Consider the following 26,808-nt stretch of genomic DNA (forward strand, 5'->3'; position numbering starts at 1 on the left):
TATGGTTCTGTTTCTATGACTATTCCCAATCACACAGAATCACAGAATGGTTTCGGTTGGAAGGGACCTTAAAGATCATCCAGTACCAAGCCCCTGCCACAGGCAGGGATACCTTCCACTAGAGCAGGTTGCTCAAAGCCCTGTCTAACCTGGCCTTGAGCACTGCCAGGGATGGGGCAGCCACAGCGTCTCTGGGCACCCTGTGCCAGTGCCTCATCAACCTCACAGTCATTGTCATCTCTCCTTGGAAGGAGAAAACACCTTGCATTGGGGTTTCTGCTATTGAAGGACTTGGGCTGCTTGTTGACAAGGACAGGCATCACTGCTCAGAGCAGCAGAGAGCCTGAGGCCCCTGTTCTTCAGTATTAATTGATGATTTTTCTAGAGTGTTAAAGTAAGAAGTGAGGGGAGCTAGAAGTGTACAAGCCAAACAGTTTTTGCCATCAGCACTCTGAGCCACTGAAAATGGTGCAAAGTATTCACCACAATAAATACTTTTTTTTTTTTTTTGAGAAAGGGTGTTATTGCAGAAGTCAGGAACACAAAAAGGTGTTATTCCTCCATCTCAGAAACAAAAACCTGCCATTTCTTAAGACTTCATTTCAATGAACCTGGTTGAACTGGTTATACCACAAGCTTTCCCAAAGCTGCTGAGTAAATGGCGATTACTCACAATGAAAGCTTCTGTGACATGAACCTCACTGAAGTGAATGCTTCACTTACAAAGACTCTCCAAGAATCGAGAAGCACTGAGGCACAGACATCACTTGAGAAGTGATTTCCATCCCTATTTTACAAAGAAATTACAGTTTAAGATGAGTATTCCTACTGAAATGTAGGAATAGATGTGAAATATTTTAACTTTGTGAGTAAAATGTATGCACTCCTCATTACCTGTCCTATGAGTTTGCCCCAGGATCCATTTTGGGATAAAACGCTTTTTTGCCCCCCTAGCTGATCCCAGCCTGAATGCTGTCTCAGCTGCTAGTATCTGCCTTTAAGGAACTCAACAAAGGGTGGTGCCAGTATCATCAGGGTCAGAAGTTGCAGTGGGAGGTTGTCTCCTTTGCTCTAAGTAGGTTGCCATACATTGTAGATTGTACAACAGATGAGCCATCTCAAAGGTTTTCTGCTTCCTTCTTTAGAAGCATAAAAATACATAGATAACTACATGATCAGGAGATTCCATACAAATACAGAGATCTATGGGCTGATTCAGTTTTGTCTGTATGCTAAAATCAGTCAGATATCTAGCACCTCATCAGCATGTGCCTAGCTTGGATTTTTCTGGCGGTTACATAGTAGAAGAACAGAGGTTTATATTTAAGTGCATTTAGCAAAATACCAAACCTGTATTAAGTTTTAGCATGGAATTCATAGCAGGTACAGCTCTGTTCCAGCTGTGTAGTGATGCAGTACAGAAATGCTGCAGGGTTTCATTGATGAATTCACACATGGTGAAATACAACATGAGCCCCTTATACTTTCCAGGGTTTTTTTCCTACCCTTTTTGGCAGTGCATGCAAATAGATTGAAAATATTGAAGAAACAATTACCAGGACAAACTCTTAAGGGTACATTCAGGCTCTTTCATATAACTCATGACCTTCAGAAAGCTTTCAGAAAGAAATACTTTTGAAATGCCAAAACCCCAAGCTGTAGCCTGAGCAAACTTGGAATGTTGAATTCTTGCCTGGGTCAAGAGGCGATTTAAGCTGCTGATCTTCTCCAACAAGGGCTGTATTTTGGAAAAGAGAAGGACTGAGCAGATGGATGCAAAATAAGCAGGTAAGAAATCATCTCTGTAGCAGAAAGAGCTAAAGATCCTGGCTTTTCATGTGGTAAATGCTTTTATCAGCTCAAACTGTGCTTTTCTAAGCCTTCTAAATACCTGTGCATTTGCTTAATACGTATGCATGTACGCATTCATGTGTGACCGAGGAAGTGTAGGCAGTCTGAAAAAACCAGGCAGCAATAACGAAATGTGCAAAAGAGCTCTGCAGAAGTGAAGTGATCAGAGATGGAAGAGCTTGATGCTGTGCTCTGTGTGGCAGCACTGATTTTATTGATTGCCTACGTAGAGAGACCTGGTCCTGTTCAGACTGGAGAAAAGATGACTGAGAGGGGATCTTATCAATGCCTACAAGTATCTTAATGGTGGGTGTGAAGGGTACCACTTCCTCAGCTTACCTGTGAGTATGTTATGCAAGACAGTGTCGAAAGCCTTGTTGATGTCAAGGTAGAGAGCATCCACTGCTCTCCCCTGGTTTACCCAGCCAGTCGTTCCATCATAGAAGGCATTAGGTTGGCATAGATTGGTCAAGCATGATTTCCCCATGGTAAATCCTTGTTGACTACTCCTGATAACCTTCTTTTCCTCTACATGCTTAGAGATGATATCCAGGATGAGCTGTTCTATCACCTTCCCAGGGATGGAGGTGAGGCTGACGGGCTTGTAGTTTCCTAAGTACTCCTTTCCCTTTTTGAAGACTGAAGTGACACTGGCTTTCCTCCAGTCCTCAAGTACCTCTCCTGTTCTCCATGACCTTTCAAAGGTAATGGAGAGTGGCTTAGCAATAACATCTACCAGCTCCATCAGCAATCATGGGTGCGTCCCATTAGGGCGCATGGATTTGTGGGTATCAGGTTTGCCTAAATGATCTCTAATTCAAACTTTGACCAAGGGAAAGTTTTCCTTTCTCCAGACTTTCTTGTCTTCAGGGTCTGGAATTCCTGAGGGCTGGCCTTGGCAGTAAAGACTGAAGCAAAGAAGGTGTTCACTAACTCTGCTTTCTCTGTATCCTTTGTCAGCAGGGCACCAATCTCATGCAGCAGCACTCCCACATTCTCCCTAGTTTTCCTTTTGCTACCATTGTACTTGAAGATTCCCTTGTGACGTTTAATTCCAAATGGACCTTAGCCTGTGTAGTTACATTCCTGCATTGTCTCACAACATTCTTGTATTCCTCCCAAGACTGATGGACAGTTCAGTCAGTAGGCACTTGTTTTCCCAAATGATCTGAAATCTACTTAATTCTTACCTAATTAAGGAGCACAATCAGTAGGACTTAAATTTCATGGTCTTTCCGATATGAGGTTAAAAATGCCTGAACAGTCAGGGTCTGCTAGCTTTGTCTGCAACAACTTACTAATTACAGCTACATTCTCAGCAGAATGGGATGACAAGATGAATGTGGTTTTATAACAGTCAGTACAAACAGGAAACTTAAGGAAGTGTAACAACCAACATTTTTTTTTATTAGAGGGACAATGGCCAAGCCATTCAGGAGGAATTAATTCTCAGGATTTGGCTACAGAAGAGCAGTACAATCTCGTTGCCATCCCTATGCCCAGCTGTGGGGTTGTTTTCAGAAGAGCTTTCAGCAGATGCCTTCTATCCTTTAGTCTTTGAAGCTGTGTTTCCTCTAGTGGCATTAAGAGGAGCATCAATTCTGTCTTGCTGGCTGATCTTGGTCCATAGTAGGGGCAGGGGGAAGGAGGAGACTGTAGGGTGTTACCAACTCACATGAAGAAACACTGACTTGTCTTCATCTAGCTAGTAGCCTAGGACTTTTGTGTACCACAGGTTCTTTATTTTTTCCACCAGCTGTTCAGCCAGTATACTGAGTTTAGTTGTTTCTCTGATGAGGAAGTTCCTGCAGGAGATGACAGTATATGTGGTAAGATACACAAATACATGATGTTAATTATCACACTGCCTGTCACTGAGAGTGCAAACTTTGTCAGCAGTCCTAGAGGGGTTTTCCTCAGAATACAGGACTAGGCAGTATGTGTTTGCCATGAGTTACATAAAACTATCTCTAGGGTCATCGTGCTTTTGCTTTTGTGAGGAAACTAGTTCCCCTTCTTTGAGGAATATGCATTCACAGCTAGAGTAAATTCTGTGGTTTACACTGACAGCAATGTTTCCTGGCACCCTCCCAGGGTGACTGATCCCCCACCAGACAGTGGCCCCCTCCCTCACAACCCATGTATAAAGCGCAGTAGTTGCTATCTGCACAAGCATTGCCATGTTCAGTGTGCATCCCTGCGAAGAGCTTGCACTTTCACATGAAACCATATTGTCCCACTCCACCTTCCAGCACCCCACTCCCATTGTGGTCACACGAGGTTGCTGATTCATTTACCACTGGGTCTCCCCATATAGATACATGATTAATCTATTCTTTGTCCCACTGCTTTCTCTCCCTATTTATCCATGGCTATTGAAGTGTTAGTTTCCATACCTGGTCACAACAACCGCTGGAGTCTGGGCAGCATCTGCCAAGAGCTGACCAACTTTAGGGGACATCTTGTTCACAGCTTCATAGATGTAAGCTGCAATTGCATCAGGGATGACCAACCAGTCACGACGGTCTTTCTCAAAGATAGACTTTGAATGCACTTCTGAGAAACAGGAAGCAGAAAAACATGAGGCTTCTCCAGCCACTTGTGTCTCTGATATCTTACCCCCAAGCACAATGAGAAAAGACTTGAATTCTGAAGTTCAGGCCTCCCCCAGTATTTGCTCTCACAGCATCCATCAGCATCTTAGTACTAGGTCATAGGCCTTACATAGCCTTGCACCAGGTATGGACAATTTTCATGCCAGACCCTTGCCAACTTGTTTCACACTGCCAAGCACTGTACATTTATGGTCTTGAACTGTGCTATTGGGCTTGAGTCCTACTTCATGGATGGGTTAGACTTCTCTGAAGCAAGTGAGCACCCTTAGAGCTGAGCCTTGTCTCAGGCAGACAGAAAAGCTTTTTAGACTCACCAGGGAGAGTTGTGCTAAGGAGCAGAATCAGAGCTATCACCAATGCCCTGGATTGCAGCATGATTTGCAGTAGCAGTTCTGCTCTCTACACCAAGAGACCTGCTGGAATCAGCATACAATTATTTTGTTTGTTTTCAGAGAAATAAAGCATTACAAGTTAAACACCAGCTTTTTGCTATAAACCTAACCAATAAATGAAGAAGAGAACAGGAAAGATCACGGTGCATTTCCTCTGAAGAAGCGAGGGGAAGATAATATAAAAATGAAAGCATCCTTTTATTGTATAATCGCAAATGTCCACAATGAATGATAGCTTTCAGAGCTCTGAGAAATAGGTGCCAGTTCAAGCTACTTTTTTTATACAAGAGCTAATATGCCTTGTTTCAGCACATGAGCAAAACACAAAAACTGGCAGAGGTCAGAATTGAGTTACTCCACACATTAAGTACAACTGAAAAAAATCACAAAAAGGGATTTATTCGTTTGTGGTTTCTTATTTATTTATTTTTAAATTTGGTAAATTGCTCTAAAGAACATTGTGCCAGTGAGTGCATCACATACAATGATCATCTTAGTGACCCAGTGATCTGACTATTTTGTCTTGCTGTAGTTGAGGAGAGACCCAACAACCCAACTAGGTTCTCTTGTCTTTTCCACACTGAGATTAAGGAAGCAGATAGGAGGCAGAAGAAGTTCTCAAAAGGGAATAGTAAGTGCAAACTTTATCTCCTTTATTTTATTAAAACAGTCAGAATTGGAGGAACTCTTGAAAATTGGTACCTGGTACATTAAAAAGCTGGCATTACATCTAAACAAGCGTTTCAAAAATACTGCCCTTAAAAACTTGTTTAGAAGTTAAAGTTTATACCGTGAGTTAGAAGGCTGGATCAGTCAGAGCAACATGAAGGAAACATCGCAGTGTTAGGAATTGCAATGGCAAAAAAGGCTACAAGTTTATTACATGTGACTGCTTTGCTAAATCCTGTGCCAGGTAGCTGCAAGTCAATGCTCCTTCTTCTCCTGCAGTATGGAAATTTGCTTCCATTTTTGATTTCCTTCTACATACACATTACCTCCAAAAGCTACCACTCCATTCACTAAACATTTGTTGAAAGCAGCAGTTGATCCATTACCAGCCTTCCTTGATTTTTAATCCTAGAGTCAGTGTTTCCCTCTGTAGACAAAAGATACGAATTTGTTTCCCAAGAGCATAAACAGTTGATCTTACCTGCTTTAGAGCCTGCAGTCCCTGTTTTGAAGGCAGCTAAGAAAAGGTTATGTATCTTCCAACACTGAAACTCTGCAATCCCTATTATTGGCTTGACCATCCTATGAGCGTCTTATGGAGCATCCATCACTCAGCTTCAGTCCAGGCCACCACAAGCACTCCCACCCTCCTCCATTTCAGCAGTATCCTTGGCTATGTAGCGTGAGAAAAGGCCCACGCTTTGGCTTGCAATAAAAAATAAGGCAAAACTGGGGCAAGATAGAAGACCACCTCCACTCACTTCTCTATATCCTAAATACAACTGTCACAAAGTCAATAGCACCCAGATCAAAGTTCCACTCTTACCTGTCCTGCTTTCTCTCTTTGTCAGGCTGAAGCTGAGGTAGATGCTCACCTGAGACACTGTCATTTATGCCGAGCTAATATAGCCATAGCAGGGGGTCAAAGGTCCTGCTTTGTTTTCCCATTTGCTCTTCTGCAAACATATCCAACTCAGTGGGACAGGCAAGAAGCTGTGGAGGACTCTGGACCTGTTTTTGAGATTTGGTAATGGTCAGTCTGACCTGAGCCTAAGAGACATGGAAGGCAGCTCCTGGGTCACTGAGTCCCCTACTTTTGCAGTCAACCATGTCATAGAGGCCCCTTTCATAAGCTGACCAAATTCCATGTTAATAATAGCTAGAGCTGGGCTCAATTTTCCTCACACTGTTTCTACGGAAAGGCTTGTGCCCTAACCACACTGCTCTGACAGTTGGAACTTGCTTGTGGCTAGTCCAACAAATGCATTGACCAAACAGTGCACAGGGGTAAGTATGCACCCAACTCACATTTCTTTTATTTATTTATTTATTTTCCTCATGCACAAGTCTTTTTGCACACACCACCAAGCCGGACACACATCTGAGCCAGCTATCAAAACCTACGAGGGGGGGCATCTAGCTCCAGGGCCCCTAGCTCAAGAAAGACATGGGCCTATTAGAGCGAGTCCAGAGGGCCACAAAAAAAAATATCAGAGGGCTGGAGGGGCTCCTGTTTTATGAAGAAAGGCTTAAAAAATTGGTTTTACTTATCCTGGAGAAGGGAAGGCTCCACGGAAACCTTAAGGCAGCCTTTCAATAAAGGGGGAATATAAGAAAGACAAAGGCTTTTTACCAAGGCCTTAGTGACAGGACAAGGGGAGGCAGTTTTAAACTGAAAGAGGGTAGATTTAAATCCAATATAAAGAAGAGTTCTTTATGATAAGGATAGTGAGACACTGGAACAGGCTGCCCAATAACCCTGTTATTGAAAGTGTTCAAGTGTCAGATTGGATGGGGCTTTGAGCTACCTGATCTGGTCAAAGACACCCCTGCCCAAGGCAGGGGCAGAATGGATGAAATGATCACTAGAAGTTCCTTACAACCCAAACCACTCTATGATAGCTTCTCCCCAGGCTCCCTGGTCCTGGTTAGAAAGTGGCTGCATTGCCACTGTAGGACATGTTTTCCCATAGCTCAAGTTCCAAGTGCCCGTTGGCGTTTCAGTCTGGCTGACCATCTGTATTTGGCACGTGCAACCACTGAGCAGTAGGGGGAAGAGACAGAAAGGCTCCAACACTGTGTCCAATAGGGCAGTAGCTAAGGGGAGTGGGGAGGACATGAGGCATAAATTAAGCCTACCATGTGAGACCAAACAGACCTCCATTCTTATGTTAGCCATTTACTTACTAGGTCACTGTCACATGTGGAAAGTGTGAAAAGCTCAACCAGCATCTCCATTTATCAATCAATCAAAATTTCTAGAAGACTTTTCTTCTCATGGATTTCAGACTACTTTACCACCAAACAGTAAGTGTTCTTGTTTTACACACACGGCAACCAAGTCAGCGATTGTTACAGCTGGTCACACCATTAGAGGGCTGCCAATGGTTCCCCAGCCATTTTTCCATTCTCTTGGTATTTATTCAAACTACATTCTTTCTTAGAAAAACAAAGAAAAAAGTATGCCAAAACAAGAACAACAACAAAATCCCCCATACAATCAAACCATTCTGCATTTTTGTTCTAAAAATCACAGAAAATTCTTACCAACATATAACAAGGTTAATTCCAGAAATAAGAACAGATAATTTTCAGTTCTACTTATGCTGCAAGCAGTAGAAAGCAATTTATGGTCTAGGAAGAACACACAAGAGCAACTAGTTGAAAGTTCTCTTGTATTTTAATTATGCATTTGACAGTCATTGAAAAGAATCTACACACTTACCATATGCTTTTATAGATGGAATAATATTCAGAAGACCAGCACAAGGCACATTATAGGCATTAAACTTAGCAGAAATAGCAAGAAGCAGTCACTACTTGTGGAGGTTAATTTAATACAACCTCAAGTGTCATCTCTCTCCTGTGTCAGGTCGACAAATGGAAGGCACTAAGCATATTAAGTGGGTGTTTTAAACTGATGTGCTGCTGGAGGTAGTAACACAAAGGGGGCTTAGCTACCCTATGTAGTAATACGTACCACTGAAGAGCTTTGCATTGTGGTTGGTATCACACGAGGTAACTTCCCCCAACCTGAAGTTAGCCTAACCTTAGCTAGTGCTATCACGAATACAATCCCAGAGATAGCAACTGGGCTTTTCAGCACTTTCTACTGCCAAACAGGCACTTGCCAAGACCAGATCAATGATTACACAAGAAGCAGCCCCTGCCCTCCATTCCTGGAACGGCATTCCAGAATGATAGCGGGTTCTGCAAATAAGCAAGAAAGCCAGATATTGCAAGTCCTTTCTTAATCAAATTAAAATTACGTGATTTTTTCTCTCTCTTATGAATCTCTGGTCTGAGGTGGAAAGCAGCTGACAAGGAGAGGCACGGCCATCCTTATCTGCCCATGTGGCATGGTTACTTAATCATTACATACTCATTTTAAATTAGGGCAACTCCAGTGGCCATCAAGGCACTTTTATCTGAGACAGAAAATTCATTCTTGGGGGTAAGGTATATCCCTTTAAGTGCATGACAGGAAGATTAAAAGTCTAGAATGGCAATAACTCCCATATGTGAAACATACTAATTTTTAATTTCCCACTTTTCTGTCTGTTGCAGTTGTAAAGCACGAATATATACATTTCCTTTGTCGCTATTTCACGCTTACTAACTGGTGTTTTACAAACCGCAGTGGGTCTGTGTAAACCCATGTAAACCAGTAAACCTGGTATCATTTCTGCTTCCTTGCTGCATAACCTAATCTACTTCTAACACAATTTAAGAAGGTAAGACTGAGATACAATCAATTTTCCCTGAAGAGGTTTAATGTTTGTATAAACATGAACTAGATGACTGAAGGGGATCTCCGGTAGGATAAAGAAAAAACTCTTCAGACCTCACCCAGCACAAATTAAGTTCACACGATCTCCAACTGGTCACCCTAACTCAATGATGGAGACTAGAGGAACAAATAAAGATGGAGGGCTCCTTCACAGCATTTTGGATAAAAGCACAACCTCTACAGTTAGTGTGCTCATTCTACAGGAAGCTTCAACAGCTTCTACTGTTACACAGAGTCATCTGGGTTTTCTTTTCAAGAGTCTTCTTGCTGTGTGAGGGAGTTCTTGCTCTTGGGAAAACTTGGTGGATATATGTTGGCTTATACACAACTGAATGCTAAGGAAAGTGAACATATCTTGGGATCTCACTTGATGTCTCAATACCCTCTTCTCTTGATGGAGAGCGGGGCAGCCCTTCCCTGAAACCTGGACATTTGGGATGGATTGAGATTACAGGAAGTTGTTCTGCATGATGCATGGCACTATTAGAAGCACAAGGAGAGAGTCAAATTCCAAACCATCAGTTTAGCTTCCAAGGGTAGAATTTGCAGGGCCCTGGGTATCTGCTAAAAGTTGACACACGGCAATGCTAAAGTCATAACAGAATGCTAGTTTTGGGAGGAGGAGTCCATATTATTTTCTGTCACTCCATCACCATAAAATCCTCCTAACTAATAAAAATACTAGCACATCATAGAAGACAGGGTGCATAAAGTCCTCAGGATGTCATTAAATAAGAACAAAAGTGATTGACAGGCAGTGGCTGAGAACCAGATTCAAGAGTGATACTGGCTTTGCAAGTCTGGAGAACACAATTCCATGTATTTCAGATGTAACTCATGGGTCAGTTACATTATTCATAGTTTGGGTTTAATGGAGACAAGGACACACTTAATACAGCCTTCCTTTCTTGAATTCAGACTTAGGAGTTTCCACTCATTTTTATTTGTGCTAGCCATCAACTGTTGATGAACAGCCCCTCTGTCTTCAAAAGTAAGCCTCTGGTTCTGAAACAAAGTCAGCCAGAGAAGCTAGTGGGTCCTCCTGTTTTACCTCCATACACACAATTAGATATAAGCACTGTCAGCCAAGAAACTGTAGGAAAATGAGCATTCTTTGTAGTGGCCTTTGATCAACCAGTAACTGCATCAGAGCATTCAGGCAGGAGCATTTGCTCCAAGCATGATGCTTCCCATCACTGTCCAAAGAAAAGAAAAAAAGGAAGTGGGCAAAGTGAAAACCTCTCCCTGTCAGTCTTCCAGGGGAAAGTATAAGCACATCAGTAATTAGGACATTAAAGACCACACAGTAGCAAGTGTCCCATGTGGCACTGGATGGGAAATAAGCTAGGAAATGCAGTCACTGATAACGGCCAATCTCTAGTGCCTCTGGGTTACAAAATAATGCACAAGATGCTCCAAAAGCTCCCTGACAACAGTTGAGTCTCTGGAATCTTAAGAAGTGCCTTTGGCAAACCAGTTTCCTGTGGAAGCAGCCAGCAGCCAGAGAGCCTCTCCTTTTCCAGCACGTTTTAAATGAAAACAGTGGATGAATCACATCAAGGATAAATGACAAGTTGTTCTCCTTCACAACTGGTCTTAAGAGTATAAAGAAATTCTCCATTCTATTTGAGAGGTGAGAGATGAGAAATCCCTGCAGTCTAGCTACACATCAGATGCACAACGTATGTGGAGCTGGTTAAAGTGTCAGGGTAAGGATCAAGGATATTAATAAAAAAGGTGACCGTAAAACATTTTCAGAGCCCTTTATACCACCCCATGTATATGATACATGGCACAGAGAGCAAAGGGAGAATATAAAATGCATGGAAGAGTACACGGCTTAGGCAAGATACACCCACCAAAGCCATGCTTCCTAGAGTTGAAGAAAATTCCCTCCACAGCGTGAGGGACAGTAGTCAGTACTGAGCAAGCTCAGCTCCTGTAGAGATGGCCAGACCTTGGTCAATTTAGCCCTTGAAGTTTACAACTAAATTCAAGCCTGGTTTAAAGGCCAAAATAAGTGACTTTTAAGGCCCTAAGGTGTAAACTTAATGTAAGACAGGTTGTTTCAGTCAGTGTAAGGCAGATAAGCTGCAGACGTGCTAGTGAGCCCTTATTAAGGCAGTCAAGCATCCTTCCAACTCGGTGATCCTTGTGTTTGGGAGAGAAAAGGAAGCAACTGCCCCAGCTACGCTGAGCAGCCCAGCAGAAGCACCAAACATTACATATTCTGAAGCACAACAGAGGACCTCACAAAGGAGATGCTGTGCCTTTCTACACCAAACTCCCAGGGGACTGGATCAGGTGACCTTTGGAGGCCTCTTCTAACCTAAATTATTCTATTCATTAATTCTAATCATTGTAGCTCTTCTCCAGTAACCAGTGTGCAAAGGACCAGCATTCTATGGAGTGGGCTCCTTGCAGTGTCAGGGCACCTAACAAAGACTCTCTTTAAAGACTCGGGATATACCATTTACTGAAAAATACCTGCTGTTTCCAACAGACCATGGCCCATTGCAAACCTAAGTTTCCAAATCACAGGAAGAACAAAAATGGGTTATGTTTTGCTTTCCTGGGCACTAGACGAAGATCCTTTGGAGCCACAAGTCTGAGGGAAAGCTGCTTTATCTGTTTTTTTGGGGTTTTTGCTGGTTGTCTGTTCAATCAAGAGCAGCACCCCAACCTACAGAGTAGAAGGATCTAAGGAGTCCGGTGAGAATCTTAGTTCTTTCATTACTGGCATTAAATGACTATGCTTCTTCCACTGTGGGAACTTCCTCTGTCCTGCAAGAGAAAAGAAAAGGTTCAGGAACAAGGAAGGATGAATGGAAGTATTATGTTTTTCTACCCGCTCTGATCACCATAACAAACCCATTCATACACATACACATCCAAGCTGGGACTAGAACTGCAATTCCTTCCAATCAGAAGGGAAAATGGTAATGTGCAAAATACAGCCTTCTGAGAAGACTCCCACCAGGTGAAATTCTGCATATATGTGATAAAGGACACTTAACATTTTTTTCATTTTAAAACCCCTTAATTTTTAAAGGCGGAATACACTGTCTAACTTAGAGACTAGTAATTGGATATGAAGCTTCTCACACTTAGGTTGCTACCTGAAATCTAGTTCCAGTGTAAACTGACAATATGAGTTGTGAAAAATAGCTGTTCAGTGCCCATATAATTCATGCTCAGCTCTCAGGAGCCATCCTCTTCCACCTGGCTTGGAGGATGGCATATTTCTCACCACTACAGTCTCTCATGATCTTAAAGCCTGTATCATGTAGCTTCACGCCTCTTACCTAGACACTTTCCCATATGAACCATCTTAGAAATATCACCAACATACTACAGAAATTAAATACTGGAGATATAGGAGATAATAGGAGAATCATGCAAATATTAAAAGACATCAGAAATAAACCAACACCAGAGAGGGTTGTAGAGGATACTCAGTATTGCTGCCTACTTGGAAGTGCTTTCTCCCCCCAAGAGTGCCAGAACAGCTATTCTAACACCAATGCATACATAGAGCCCCAAGTGACTGTAGGTGGGGACAGGAGTGAGAGTGTATAACATGTCACATAGTGTGGGACGTGATAAGGGACCTGCTTTGACTGCTTACTTTGCCCCTAAACGCACTATAGCCATACAACACGTCTCTTCGTAGGCAAGCTGCGCAGGGCACCCAGTGCTCCTTACCCTCTGTTTGAAAAGCCAACAGGCTGCAGAAAGTAACATTCACTTTTACTCCCCAAAACCCATCTCTTCCCTTAGACGAGAAAGTGAAAAGGCAGCTGACTCACCGAGCGTGGCCCTGCACTGCCTTTGTGCTTCTTGTCCTGACCTGGGATGATTTCTAAGGAGCGGTAACTGGGGGGTTTATCTTCTGACCATTCCCGAGACCGGGACCGCTGCTTGCGGTTTGTCACCGGGACATGAACTTGCTCTTCTGAGGAGCTCCATGACCCTTGGCGAGAGGGAGGAGAGTAGCTGTGCCGCCGCTGACCTGAGCTATTGCTTCTGCTGGTGTGGTGCTGGTAGTCTCGCCTCCCTGCGGGCTCCTGCCTCCCACCACGATGATGGCCGGAGCGCTCCTTGGCCTCCTCCGGATAGAAACTGCAGCTGCTGCTGCTGCCCCTGCCCCTGTCAGCCTGGCGTGGGGGTGACGCATCCCGTCTGGAGTGCGGGGGCCTGCCATTGTAGCCATCTCTCTGCCTCTGTGGATGGTCCTCTTGCTGCCTGTCCCAGGGCTCCCGGCTGTAGCTGGAATGAGAACCCCCACTGGAAGGCAAGGGCCACCTCCGGTTTTCCCTCTTGCCCTCTTCTGCATAGTCCCAGGTTCTGAGGGTACGGGCAGCTCTCTGTGGCCGTGAAGAGTTGCTGCTCCCATGGATGGAGATATGATCTGTGAGAGGTGGCATGATCTCAGAGCCCAGGGAGGACAGCAGGCTGGGCTGCACAGCCTGCCACTGGTGGGAGGGTGGCTGGAGCTGTGACACGTTAAGGTTTTGGATTTCAGACTCCAGATAGTCCAAAACACCCTTGTTAGCGGAAAGCTGAGCTTGTGGCTGCACCAGTGGAAGACTGTTCTGCAGAGACACATCTAAGGATAAAAGCACAGAAGCACAGAGAAAGTCAAGGGGAAACAATAATAATGATCCTGGCTGAGTCCCTTTTGAGCCTCTCTTCTCCTGCTCCTCCTCAATGCAAGAGCTGCACAAGTTTCAGGCACTACAACCAGCACATCCAGACCACACAAGGTAAGGTGCAAAGAATAGTACTAGTAAGCTGCAGCTTGATCTGTCTCTTGGGCAGCAAAGGTAAGAAATCAGTCATACAGCACACCTGTCCTCATCTGCACAAAGCCACAGCTAATGTGACAGGTTGGTAATAGTCCTGCTCTGAGGAAGAGGTAGGCCCAGATGACCTTAGAGGTCCCTTCTAGCCAACATCTGTAAAAAGCTGACTTGAAACAAATTTAAGGGAAACTTAAGCACAGGAGATTCAAGGCCTGTGGAAAACACGGGCTAAGAAACTGCCAAGGAATGTACTCGCCCATTTTCTGCTAGCATGGACTTCCTTAAGAAGACTCAGTGTATTCTGTCTTAAATCATGGTAGCTCAGACACCAGATCTCCTTAAGAAAAACTGGTGCCCTAACTAGGAAAAATGGTAACTGTATAATTAATTAGTGGACTAAAAAAGTATATACTCAGACATCTTAAATCTAATATTTAAGATGTTTGCAAATTATTTCTTCAAACAACAGTTAAGACTCATCAGACACAAAGGAAATCTGTGAGTGCTGTATCATGATCAAAAACTTAATTTTAGATGAAAAATATTTTACATTTATCTGAGAAGTTGTTATTTTAAAATCCCATATTTTCCTTGGTGATTAAATAATATTACTGGTAATAAGTTATTTTATTACTTATTTCTCTGGGACTTCAGAGACTCTGTCTTCCCTCCTCTATTAAAGCTACAAATACACAAATACAAGTGATTCTGGGGCAGAACAACTGGAAAATTCTGCCTGGCTTATTAAAGAGTTCTTCATTTTTTGCTGCATGCTGGCTAGGTCTATTGCACAGAAGGCAGTTTGCCCTTAATCATTTAAAGACTAGACATTTGATAAGAACTCAAACAAACTGCACCTCACTTGTCATGTCAATTTTGGCTATAAGGAGTTGACCGTGACCAGTACAACAGAACAAAGAAACGGTACCCTCCTCTACCACATGAAGCAAGATAAGCTGGGTATATTTACCCTGCAGTCACTAGGGTGTGGCACAGATACAGTTTAGTTAGCATTAAACTACTTCACCAAGCACTGAGCCTAGCAAGACACCCAGGCAAGTCTATAGTACACTCAGATGTAGCAGAGCTGTCATGCTAGGACACACAGTCATGCTAGGAACATCTCTTGTAATAGACTAAAGATTCACTGCTGAACCTCCCCCAAAAGTTACCTGTTTCTCACCCCAATTTGCCTCTGAAATGACACCTACGGTCTCACCTCGTTGCAGTAGAGGGTTCAGCTGGTAAGAGGAAAGTTGTGAGTTCCTGTCGCCACCTCTGTAGAACATGTTGGGTGATATCCAAGGTGCAAGTGCCTGAGCCTGCTTCATGATCCTGTACCGTTCCAGTGCTGTAAATGAAGAAGAAGAAAGCTTACAGTAGCTGTCCAGAGAGCACAGCTTGCAGATCACACACCATTTTGCATAAAGACTGTAGACTTTGGATGTGATCAGATATAGGAAATTCATAGAATGAAAAGCTCTTTCCACCCCACAAAGGTAAAGTAGAGTACAGGGAATGCCAATACAAAGTTGTACAGCTTCAAAAAGATACATAAAACAGAAGAAAAGGGTTACCACCTGACATTCAGGGTACAATTCCAGCAACTGGGGACAAATGGCACTATGATTAAAGTACGCAGCACATAACCAAAGGCAAGACTTCCACCTGCCCTGTCATTATGAGTACAGTTGTGGAAAGGCAGGAAATAATGTTTCATACAGCAAGGCTATAGTTTTCTCTCTCTTAAAACTCTTTCAGCTCATCATTGGTCCTTTCCCCTTTTGGCTTTGATTTAAGCTAAACACGATCTTTGTTTTGCCACCTTCATGTAGGCTCTGCCCAGATCATACTTTCCACACCATACTCCATCATTTCTTCTCCGTTCTGCAAACAGGGCACTCAGACATGCACTGTCCAGCTTCTCCCTTTTCAGTCTTTCAACCATTCTTGTCTCTTTCTGTAGTTTACCTCAGCATGACTGCTAAAATTATGAAGGTATGGTCAAACTGGTGAACAAACTGAGTTTCCTGTTCTCAACATCAATGGCCAGTGTGCCAAATGACCAAACTCAGTGGAAATTTGTCTCCCTCAGATTGCCCACTAGTGCTAACTGCAGACCCCTACTTGTGGGGTCAGGCTCCAATTCCACTTCACTTTTTGCAGCATTTCCATCTCACCTCCTCTACAGACAACCTCACCTTCCCTGTGTTCGCTTACTGCTGCTTCTTTTTTGGGAATACCTAAAAACATCTTACAGAAACTTACTTCTAGCATGGACAATCAAAACTTAAGTTTCTGAGCAAGAAAATTCTACAAGTCCCAGGCCTTGCGAAGCCTGACTCTACATGGTTTGTCTGTCATTACCGGGTGAAGGTTTTCTGCAACAGAGCTTTTGGGCTTTTGCAAGATTTCTTTTATATGCCTCCTCTGGAGTTTTAGAAGTGGCAGGCTTTTACTGCAGTCTCTTCTCTGGTCAGGCAGGACCAGAACATTCCTGGCTATTCAGTTCAGCAGACAGATAGGAGCGTAACTGCCTTTGAGACTTTTACCCCTCTGATAAATCTGGCTGATGAAATTAAAAGCTACTGGAAGGAAAGAGATAGGGGACAGATAGACAGGTTGACTGCATAAGCCTTGCTTCCTTGAGAAACCAGGCTACAGCTAAGCTCCAGTTAATTCTATCCCTTGGGTTCAACTGCAGCAGGCAGCATTTAGCCTGCACGCTCTTTGGGCCTGAGCTCTTCATTTCAGGTAGCACTCCAGTTATTAAAAATTTCCTCCTTTAGCTGGTTCACTGAATACAGAGCACCTCTTGTAGCAAAACAGTGACCAACCATGCCCCTCAACACATCCTTCCCTTTTCCCACAGTTCATGCAGCTCCACTTCATTCTCCACTTCAAAATCTCCTTCTCTCCCCAGCCTGGCTCCAACCAGAGTGAATTGCAAAGCTGGAAATTTTGGGGGGTTTAATCTTAATACTTTGATTTTTCTTCAAAGATGTGTGGCCTTAAGTAGCAGATTTCAAGCATTTTATGTCAAATTTGTATTGTTATTTTTTTCTTCCCCATGGGATTTCCCTCCAGTTTTGGTTTCAAACTTAGAGGAAGAGAGAAAGAGGAAAACAAAAAAGGATAAAAAGAAGGAAAAGGCCTTATCTCTTTCTCTTCTGTTCCTCCAGTTATCAGCTTGAGAATGTCCTAAAACCTGCTGACCACAGTCTTTGCCCAAGGAGTAAAAGGCTCAGCAACTGTGGGCAAATCTACTTCAGGGTTCCCCTCTTTAGGGTATGAAGACAGTCACTACAACCAAAGTCATCCTGTCCCTGTAATTCTCTGATCTCTTCCTACAGCTGGACAAGCGCAGTATTACCTTCAGACCTCCTTCACTACCTTCATCCTTTCTTCCTTCCACAGATACTTTGCCTTCCAGTTTGAACTGATATATACTCTCATTCCTACCTGAAAAACGGAAGTTACAGATCTCTTTTTTAAAGTGCACATATTTATCTGTGGAAAGTCAGATTCACCTGAATTCCAAAACTGATACTTATGAATTGATACCTATACCTACCTACTGCTGTAAGACTTCGGCAAAATGTCATGTTGTTCCCTCCACTTACTCCCCGCTGAGAGAGGTTGCTCTTCACCTTTGACAGACTTTATAGCTGCTGGACCATTTATCCAATTATATAAAAAAAAAGTCAATGTTTTCCAACCTAGTCAGACCCAGGTGCAAGTATACCCTATTTTGCATCAATTCATTAGTGGAAGAAGTCCACAGTAGAAAAGAAACTAATAGAACAGAAGGAGGTCATACCCTGGTCATTTACCCTGGTGAGCTTTTCTCAGAGCTTTCCATGGGAAATGTTTAGTATTTCTGTACACCAATTCCAAATTACCCAGACAATGCACTTGTCTTATTGCTAGGTTCAAAACCATGTTCGTTAATGACCTGACTTAAACCACCCAGAATTATATTGCCTCGATGGCATCAATGACTGTTCAGCAGATCCAGGCTACCCTCTAGTGGCCAGTAACTGGGAAGAAATCACCCGTACCTGGCTCGCACTATAACTCATGAGACTTTCTTTAGGATTTCTGTCTTCTCTTCAGCTGTATGGAACTGTTATTCCTCAGGAACCCCTGTATCAATCTTTCTTGGGTGACTTGCAAAAAAGTAAGTCAAAAGCAGGATGAAGTGAAGGTGCACTAGAGGAGGGGAGCAGGCACGAGGATCCCTTGCAAACCAGATAAAGATGGCAGGCAGCTGGAATAAAAATTAAAGCCAAAGAATCCAGCAGTCAGTCAAGCAGACTGGACTCATCTGTACTTTACTCATGAGCAGGAAACCGCATAAGAATCCCTCCTACCTATCCTCAACAGGAGAGACGAAAGACAACAGAAGCAGACTGGAGTACGCTATCATCTCCTACAGCACAGAAAACCAAAGAGGAGCCCGCACATATTCTGAATCCCTTTTTTGATGAGAACTAGAAGTCTGAAGATGCGTGTCTTTCATCTCCATCACTTCTCTCTCCCTTCATAGCGACTAATTTTTCTGTCAAATTTCCATAGCCTCAACACTACGCATTTCACTCGACAGCCTGCAGAGCCCCCAGAAAGTGTTTTGATTTGTTTTTAGCAGTAAGAGGGATGCTCTGTTTGCTTTTTGCAAAGGCTAAGCAAATTAAGCTTAAACCTAAAACTGTCACAACGTATAAACACCCAAGGTACAGCAATTAGCTCTTTTGCAGGTAAAAGAAAACCAGAAACAGAGCTCCTTGTTCATAAATCCCCTTCTTGTAGCATCTGGGGAAGAACCTGGTTATTTCAGTGATAAATAAATGTATTTTTTGCAATTTGTTGCTGTCAGTTTGTGTAAGCTGCAGAGGGGCTAGTCTGCTTTGTGTTGCTGCTAAGTGTCAGTTACAGGAACACAGAGGTTCTATGACCTTAGCAGCCAAAATTAAAATGGTGGCCTTATTAAGAGAACAGGGTCTTGCTGCAGAATCTTTATTACTGCTAAAAATGACACATGAGAAAGTTTCTCTCGACCCTCAGAATTCATTTGCAAATGCATTTGCACCAAGAGAGACCATCTTTCTCCTTTCTTTCTCCTCACTTCCTTCCCCAAATAAAACCAAACAAAACCTTTTTCTTGTGGAAGGAGCAGCTCTGAAATAGCATTCAAATAGAAAATTCAACTTTTCACGTAAGGTCCTCTCAGAGCAACACACCTGTAGGTTAGGCCAGTTTGAAGAGTAACACCACAGCATTTGCTTGCCCTCCTCACATGCACAGGCATATGAGCCACAAGACAAGGAAGAAAAGTCCTGAGCTACTTGTACAAGGGAGCTGATGGTGCCCTGGATGAAATGAGGCAAGTTAGAGGGAAGGTGTGAGTGAGGAGCAACTTCTTAAAGTAGGACACAGAGTAGCAAGATGGGCTCCATGTATCCTAGCTCCCGTCCTCTAAACTCAGATAAGCTGGTCGTAGTGGTCACATTGCCAAAGAAATATCTCAGTCTATATGGACACTGAACTGGAGGGAGAAAGTGGACCTCAGCAAGATCCCAGTCAAGCTTTTGTCTTGACAGAAGCTGTGAATGGACACACATTTGCTGGAACCTCACCTTCCTCATTACAGCAGCACCGGGTAGGGCAGCAGACACACGGGATGTGGCAGCAGCAATACTGGGGGCAGCACTGGCACCAGCATACTCCAATCAGCAGAAGGAGGAGAAGGCCACCGAGAACGATGAGGATTACTGTGAGCCAGTCTGTGGGAAAAACAGAGAGAGAAAGAGGATGCTCATGTACCTGGGCATAGCAAATTATTCAGCACCTCTCCTCTGCTGGAGACATCTTGGGATGGGGAGGAAGAGAATAGGAGATATCTACCACCCAGGCAGAAAAACACAGGCACTTACGGAGAACAATCAGCTTAACTTCTTTGTCCATATCACCCGAGGTATCTCCTGGAGCTTCCACAGTGCAGTAGTACACACCATGGTCCCACCACATGACCTCACTGATGACAAGGTCTGCCCCTGTGGGAGAGGGACTGAGAGATCAGTAGGCTGTTTGGCACTGACAGACACTACTTTCAGGCCTCACTTTAAGAGGGCTTTCTGCCTGCAGGTGACATACAGTACTGCATCTCCCCTCTTCCCAAGCATAGACATCACCTTCAAACAATCCCATTTGAGTCCATTAAGAACTCCTGTAAACAGCATTAACTGCTAGTCCCTTTTTTCTTCGTGTTGCTGGAAGGCAAACACTACTTAGAAGTGGGACTAGTTCTCTGTGGAGTGAAATAACCAGCATGCTGCTGGATGATGGATGCTAAGATAACTGGCTGCTGCCAACTGCCAGCCCTAGGTTTTGGAACACAAATCACTGTCCTCTGTTAGGCCAGCCAACCCAGTAACTCTTCTGGCAGGAGTAACAGGTATTGTTTCAGGGACAGCCCAGGGCATATAATACACCTGGACAATTATGCAGTACTTCATAAAAGTAACTGTTTTCTAGCCTTTGGGCTCCTTAGCTTACTTCTGTGTTCTTCAGCAAAATGCTCAGGTATCCTCAGCTCAGCCTTCGCTTGTAGTGCTTCCAATACCCTCAGGCCAGCCCTTCATAGCTCTTATTCCACTGCCACCTCACAGAATGTGTAAGCTACAGATGACATCAGCCCTGATTATGCTTCTCTTCACTTAACAGGCCCAGATACTGGATAGTTACTGAGTTTGCTGCCTGCCTGGAGGTGAAGTCACTTACGGTTCTGAATGGTGATTTTTCGTTGCTGATAGTCAACACCCAGCACAGGTTCCTTCTGCCCATATTTCTGGATGACAATGCGCACCTCTCGCTGGCTGTCATTGCAGTCAGTAGATGGGTCCTGGTGAAGATTTAAACCAGCCTGGTATGCTATAAACACACATCAAGTAAGATGTGAAAAGTTATTTCAAAGGACCAATTCCTATCCCCTTGAAAAGTAGAGAAAACTCCTGCATGCATATGTGCATTTGCTTTGGTTTAGTAAAAGCAAGCATGGTTTCAGACCAGCAAAGAAAAGTTGCTTTGAAGTACTCAAAAGCAGAGAGAGGTACAGCCACTGGAACAACAGCTTTCAAGAATATAGGAGCTGCAGAAGAGATGCCTCCCTTACTCACAACTGAAAGAACAACAGTAGAAAGAAGCTAATGGTGGTAGGCTGGAGGGCAGCTCCCAGTATGAAGATAAACTGCAAGGAAAAAAGTCCTAAGACTCCCAGGAGTACTGGAACTAAACCAAAAGTGTGATTATTTACCAAACAAAATCTCCAGACATACACAAACTGCTGTAGGGATTGTCTCCCTTTCCCTGCTGTATCCCATTAGATGTTGCAGAGCTCATAAAGACAGAAAAGAATCCATCATCTGACTCCAGCTAAGGATTATGCGTAGAGACACCTAACAATGGAGGACCAGGGGCATTTTTTGTGCAATACTCCTACAGCAGACTCACAATATAAACTAACATTGAAATTCCAGGTATTTGGGAGCTGAGATTTGTGGAGACAACTGATACAGTCAGCCCTGTCTGTAAAGGGCTTGAAATGAAAAGACGAGAAGACAAACCTTGTCAAAGGCTCCTCCATTGCTATATCTCCAACGGATCAGGAAGAACAGACCCAACTAAGCAAACACTGTGACCCTCATGCTTTCTGTCCCTGCTGGAGGCTATTAGCTTAAGCGTGGGCCCAAAGTACTCACATTATCCTGGGATCAGGAAAGCCAGGGACCCACCTGCTTGCAGACTAGGCTGCAGCGCACTACACAAACCATCCAGACTGCATAAAGGAGAGTTTGGGCACCAAGACACCAAACAAGTCCAGGCTCCCCACTCTGACCTCATTCTTAAGTGTGCCATTAATCTAAGGTTGGCCAGCTTAAACAGACTGCAGGGTTTATAAAAAATAGTTTTCCTTCAGTTGGAAGGGACCTACAATGGTCATCTAAGTCCACCTGCTTGACCACTTCAGGGCTGATCAAAAGTTAAAGCATATTATTAAGGGCATTGTCCAAAAGTCTTTTAAACAGTGGCAGGCTTGGGACATTCACCACCTCTCTAGGAAGCCAAAGAAATATTTCCTAATGTCAAGCCTGAACCTCCCCTGACACAGCTTTTGAACCATTCCCACACATCCTATCACTGGATACCAGGGAGAAGAGCTCAGCGCCTCCCTCTCCAACTTCTCTGCCCAGGAAGCTGCAAAGAGCAGTAAGGTTGCCCCTCAGACTCCTTTTGTCTGAACTAGACAAACCTGAAGTCCTCAGCTGTTCCTCATAGGACATGCTTTCCAGCCCTTTCACCAGCTTTGTTGCCATCCTCTGGTTGCATTCAAGTATCTTAACATTTTTCTTAAGCTGTGAATCCCAGAACTGCACACAATACTCAAGGCCACACTAATGTTAAATACAGTGAGATCATAAACTCTTTTGACCCTCTGGTTATATGGAGTTTGACGCACCCCAGGATACAGTCTGCGTACCATCTTTCAAGAATCATCTTAAAAACTCCTGAATTAAGGCTGCACACACCAGAATGTCTGCACGTGAAAGTGCTGCCACCAGTACTAAATGTTATGATTTAGAAGTCTTTCTGCCCTCCAAAATGCACGTTTCTTATACTTTCTAAAATCAGTAACATCTGGTCACTGGTATCTAGCTCCAACCATGGGGTCTGCTATGGAAAAATGAAGTCCACTTGTTGCAGGACCCTTGCTTTGAAACATGCTGAAGCATGAGGCAGCTGGCAAGATTGACATGTGTCCAACACGGCTGAAACTCTCTGCCTCCTCTGACAAGGAGGACAAATACGCTGCTCTGGCTGGGATTTCTACATCATATCAGAAAGCCTTAACATTGCAAAGGAAATCACAGACATTTTTTCTTGGAGCACAGGGAAATACCACCACCTGACCTTGTTTGTGGGCAGGAAGAGGTCAAAAGCCTGTATTATCCAGGAAGTCTACCCTTCCCTTCCTGTCTGTTTGTAGCAGTACTCCTTGGAGGACAAACCTAACACTTACAGGCTGAGTAGTAGTCAAAGATGGGGTCTTTGCAGAAGGATTTGAAGCGCCAGGTCACCACCACATCTTGCAGCTGAGCTGAGGTGCTATAGTCACACTTGAGGATGACAGTGGCAAATAAGGTGGTATAACGCTCAGCATCCTGCACTGTCACCAGGAGGGAGAGGCAACCTGCAAATGAGAACACAGAAGGCGGTCAGCTGGCAAGAACAGACCTTACATCACAGTTTTCACTGCACCAGACCAACAATCAAAGTATATCTCCCTAGGCGTCATCCAGGACCTGCAGCTATGGACCTCATCAGTTTCTCTGGTGAAGCCATCCAGAGTTACAAACCCTGGTTAGAATGTGAGTCCCATCTTTCCCTGACAGAAGGTAGCTTGAGCCAGCTGCATTGTCCTTCCTTATGGACTAAATTATTTTCTCCAAAGCAACTATCAACAGCCAGTATGTAGCACATGAGCCTGTACTCTCCTTCTGCAGGAGGAAAACTGTCCCTCCAAGCTGAGGAAGATCATTCATTGGGCCCAGAAACACACAGGATGGGATTGCTTTGGCTTGTCAGCCTAACAGAAAAGTTCTGCAGTGCCATCCCTTCATAAAAATACCAAATAAATTTTATCATGGTCTTGCTAAGACAGTCATCAGAATGTGACCAGGAATAAGACAATACAACATCAGTTAATCTGTTTTCTACTAGTTCAGAACAGCACATTCAAGCAGCTGCAACCACTGAAGAAAGTTGTACAAAGTTGTACAAAGTTTCTCGTAAGCTATGCTTTATTTTAGCCACACTCAGAGACACCTCTATCTTATTTAAACTTTGATAATACAGTAAGTTGCGCTTGTCGTTAACAATAGCGAAGTTATCACCAGCTGCCTTTGATAAGGGAATACAAACAATGTGGAGCAAATGTGTGATGCCCTCTCTGGAATATACCCAGGAGAACAGTGGGAGGTTGCAGTGCTATGCTAGTTGCTTCTTAACTGGGGAACACAGCAGCAGGAAAGGAGGGAAGGAAATGGAGATGCTTGGAAGGTACCAACTGAAAGGGTCTCCATGAACCAACACTTGGGATTTTTTGCTATTCAAAGATTTTCCCTCTATTCCATGTTTCAGGATGAGAGCAAGAGAACAAGGAAGTATGTAATAACCTCTGGATTGCAACTGCAAGCATCATTCTTTCAGTGTCCTCTTAGGCTGCACCTCTGCAGTACATTCCAGGCTCACCCAGTTTCCACCTGGTAGAAAACATGCTGCAGAGGTGCAACACTGATGCCACAAGTAAGTCTGCAGTAGGATGTTGTGAATGCAGTACTTGCTCAGGTTTTGGTTTGAAATGGGCAGCTGGGCAGCCAACTCAAAAGCACAGGCAGAGTGAACTCATTTGCCTTAAAAATACCACATAAACAGAGAGGACCAGAGTAAACTCTGAGTCCAAGGCTTTCCTGAGAAATAAAATATACATGCTAGAAGTACTAGCGCCATACAAACCTCTAAAACCCCAAAGGATCTCTAGTTTTTCACAATGCTGTAGCAAAGTTCCATACTAGTAATGGGTGTTTACAGTTGCTCTTATTTAAGAGCACTGTGCTTCAACAGATCTTGTTTCAGCTTTCATTGTGAAATAACTGACCCACAGGATCTTACTGTGGGAAACCACAAGAAGTCAATCCAAAAATCAAACTCTCAACCTGGCAAAACCTTGATCTCCTTGTCAGTCAAATTAATTTCCATATGAATTCTATCTGACCTGTTGAGGCTCATGTAAACATAACAGGTTATCCATGGATTTCCTACAGCAGCATCCTTCCAGCAAAAATAAAATACTCAAAATCACTATATGCTTTTCACTTAGAGAAACGTGTTCTGAAAAAGAAACAGAGTTGAAAGATTAAGTTCCTTATTTTCTAAAGAGGTTTAAAACCTACTGTTCCCACCAGAGGACAGTCTGATGTCAATGCACATCTGATGTTTCATACTAACCTCCTCCAAGAAAACCAAAAAGTTGTGGCATTAAGGCTGGTTTCTAAATTTGGACTGCATTACTCCACCAGATGCTGCTATCCTGGCTGGAAAGAGCAAACCTGGACACTACCAACCTTGAAAGTTACAGCTATCTCAGGCCTATGGCTTTGCATTGAAGACACTAATCTTCGGAGCCAGTGAAGCCAAATTTTAGCCAGAACATCATGAGGAACACAGCTGTCAGGAAAGACAATCAACAAGTACACCTACGTACTTCTTTGCCTCTGTTACTGGTTTTCTGTGAAAAACTCAACGTTGGTTTTGGTTTTAAAGCTAACTTTTAGTTTTAAATCTAAATCACCAGCAAAGACCCAGGCATCCAAGAAGCAAACCGACCATTTTATTTCCTACAGATCAGAAGCAGTTGGGCAATCTGCAAAGCTTGCCAGAAAGGATTCTGCTTGCCGAAGGCCGCCTGTGGACACGAAGGTGAGCCCCTGCTCTCCATACATGTACCTAGCAGCTACGGCAGCACTGCAGCCACACCAGATGCCCATAGAGGCTGTGGTGGGCGCTTGTGACAAGCCAGAGGGGAACCCCTCCGTGTTTGCCTCTTGTGCTCAGGTCCAAACCACGCTGGCCGCACACAAAGCGACACCGGAGGCTGCCAGGAAGCAGGCGGCCACTTCCTCCTAGGACAACAGGTAGCCGCACCTCTGGGGTAACGAAACTCCTCTCCGGAGGGCTTTTGTACTGAGCTCGGGAGAACCCCGCTCCTCCGCCCGGCAGCGTAGTTCACCATGGGGGAAACAACGCCCGCCCGGACCAGGCTGCCCCTTTCCCTCACGGCGGGGCCGCCATCCCTCCCCACCACGTTAACCCCGGGCAAAACCCGAGGGCGCCTTCCGGTCCGCGGTGCCACAGGCGTGCCCCGGGGCGGGTGGGTGCCCGAAGGGTGCCGTGACTCCGCCGCCACTCTGGCCCCACTCACCGGCCGGCAGCCAAGCCAGCAGCAGCGCCCACCGGCAGCGCCCGCGCGGGGACATGTCGCGGCCTCCTCCGCCCGCCCGGGGCCGTCGCGCCAGGCCACCCCGCCGCACCCACAGGCCCTCCCCTTCCCGTGGCACCTGTCCCAGGGCAGGGCGTTGCCGCCGGCTGCAGTCCCCTCCCTCCGCGGCCCCTCAGTGGCCGCCCGCCCGCCTCTCACCGACACCTGCACCCTTCGCCACAAGGCCAGGCGAATACCAGCTGCCAACTTCAGAAACTGTTTATATATATATATATGTATGTGATGTGCACACAGGTGTATGTGGAGATACGGACACCGAGCTCTGCCGCCTGGGAAATACCGCCGTAACCGACCGGAGCGCGGGAGCAGTTGCCCGTCGTGTGGGCAGTAAGTTCAGGGAATTCGTCTCATTTTCCAGCTGAGTTTTGAAATGAGCGCAACGGTGCCCAAAAGAGTTGTTACTTAAAAACCACAAACAAGCAAACTGACCACCCCCCCACTGCGCGACGGAGTCGTAACCGCGGCTGCCCCCTCAGCCCCGCTGGGGTAACCGGCGCCGACCACCGTCTGCCGGACCCACGGACCTACGCATGCGCGCACCCCTCCGCGCCAGCCCCGCCGAGCTGCCTGC

The 26,808-nt window shown here is 44.6% G+C and overlaps 2 protein-coding genes across 4 annotated transcripts; both read right to left on the reverse strand.

Moving 5' to 3' along the window:
* Positions 1-3,231: 3,231 nt before the first annotated feature.
* LOC133269481 (apovitellenin-1) lies at positions 3,232-6,394 on the reverse strand. 2 transcript variants are annotated; one of them, XM_061453831.1, is made up of 4 exons: positions 6,354-6,394; positions 4,781-4,879; positions 4,248-4,407; positions 3,232-3,656 (listed from the first exon to the last, which is right to left on the reverse strand). In XM_061453831.1, exons 2-4 carry the CDS (start codon positions 4,839-4,841, stop codon positions 3,557-3,559), a joined length of 321 nt encoding a protein of 106 aa, XP_061309815.1. In that variant the 5' UTR covers positions 4,842-4,879; positions 6,354-6,394; the 3' UTR covers positions 3,232-3,556. The 2 variants fall into 2 exon arrangements, with proteins under 2 accessions (XP_061309815.1, XP_061309814.1); XM_061453830.1 differs by having other exon boundaries at positions 4,781-4,882; positions 6,354-6,389.
* Positions 6,395-6,401: 7 nt separating this feature from the next.
* ILDR1 (immunoglobulin like domain containing receptor 1) lies at positions 6,402-26,605 on the reverse strand. Of its 2 annotated transcripts, none has more exons than XM_061453827.1 (8): positions 26,160-26,605; positions 23,199-23,369; positions 20,903-21,052; positions 20,056-20,175; positions 19,759-19,905; positions 15,342-15,473; positions 13,127-13,926; positions 6,402-6,538 (listed from the first exon to the last, which is right to left on the reverse strand). In XM_061453827.1, the coding sequence occupies exons 1-8, from the start codon at positions 26,212-26,214 to the stop codon at positions 6,428-6,430; spliced, it is 1,686 nt and encodes a 561-aa protein (XP_061309811.1). In that variant the 5' UTR covers positions 26,215-26,605; the 3' UTR covers positions 6,402-6,427. The 2 variants fall into 2 exon arrangements, with proteins under 2 accessions (XP_061309811.1, XP_061309812.1); XM_061453828.1 differs by lacking the exon at positions 6,402-6,538 and adding an exon at positions 8,186-12,101.
* Positions 26,606-26,808: the final 203 nt, after the last annotated feature.

Source organism: Pezoporus flaviventris, unplaced genomic scaffold (genome assembly GCF_033815535.1).
Source record: "Pezoporus flaviventris isolate CSIRO_AGI_PZ_B2104156 unplaced genomic scaffold, CSIRO_AGI_Pfla_v1 ptg000015l, whole genome shotgun sequence".
In the NCBI taxonomy this organism is placed as follows: Eukaryota; Metazoa; Chordata; class Aves; order Psittaciformes; family Psittacidae; genus Pezoporus; species Pezoporus flaviventris.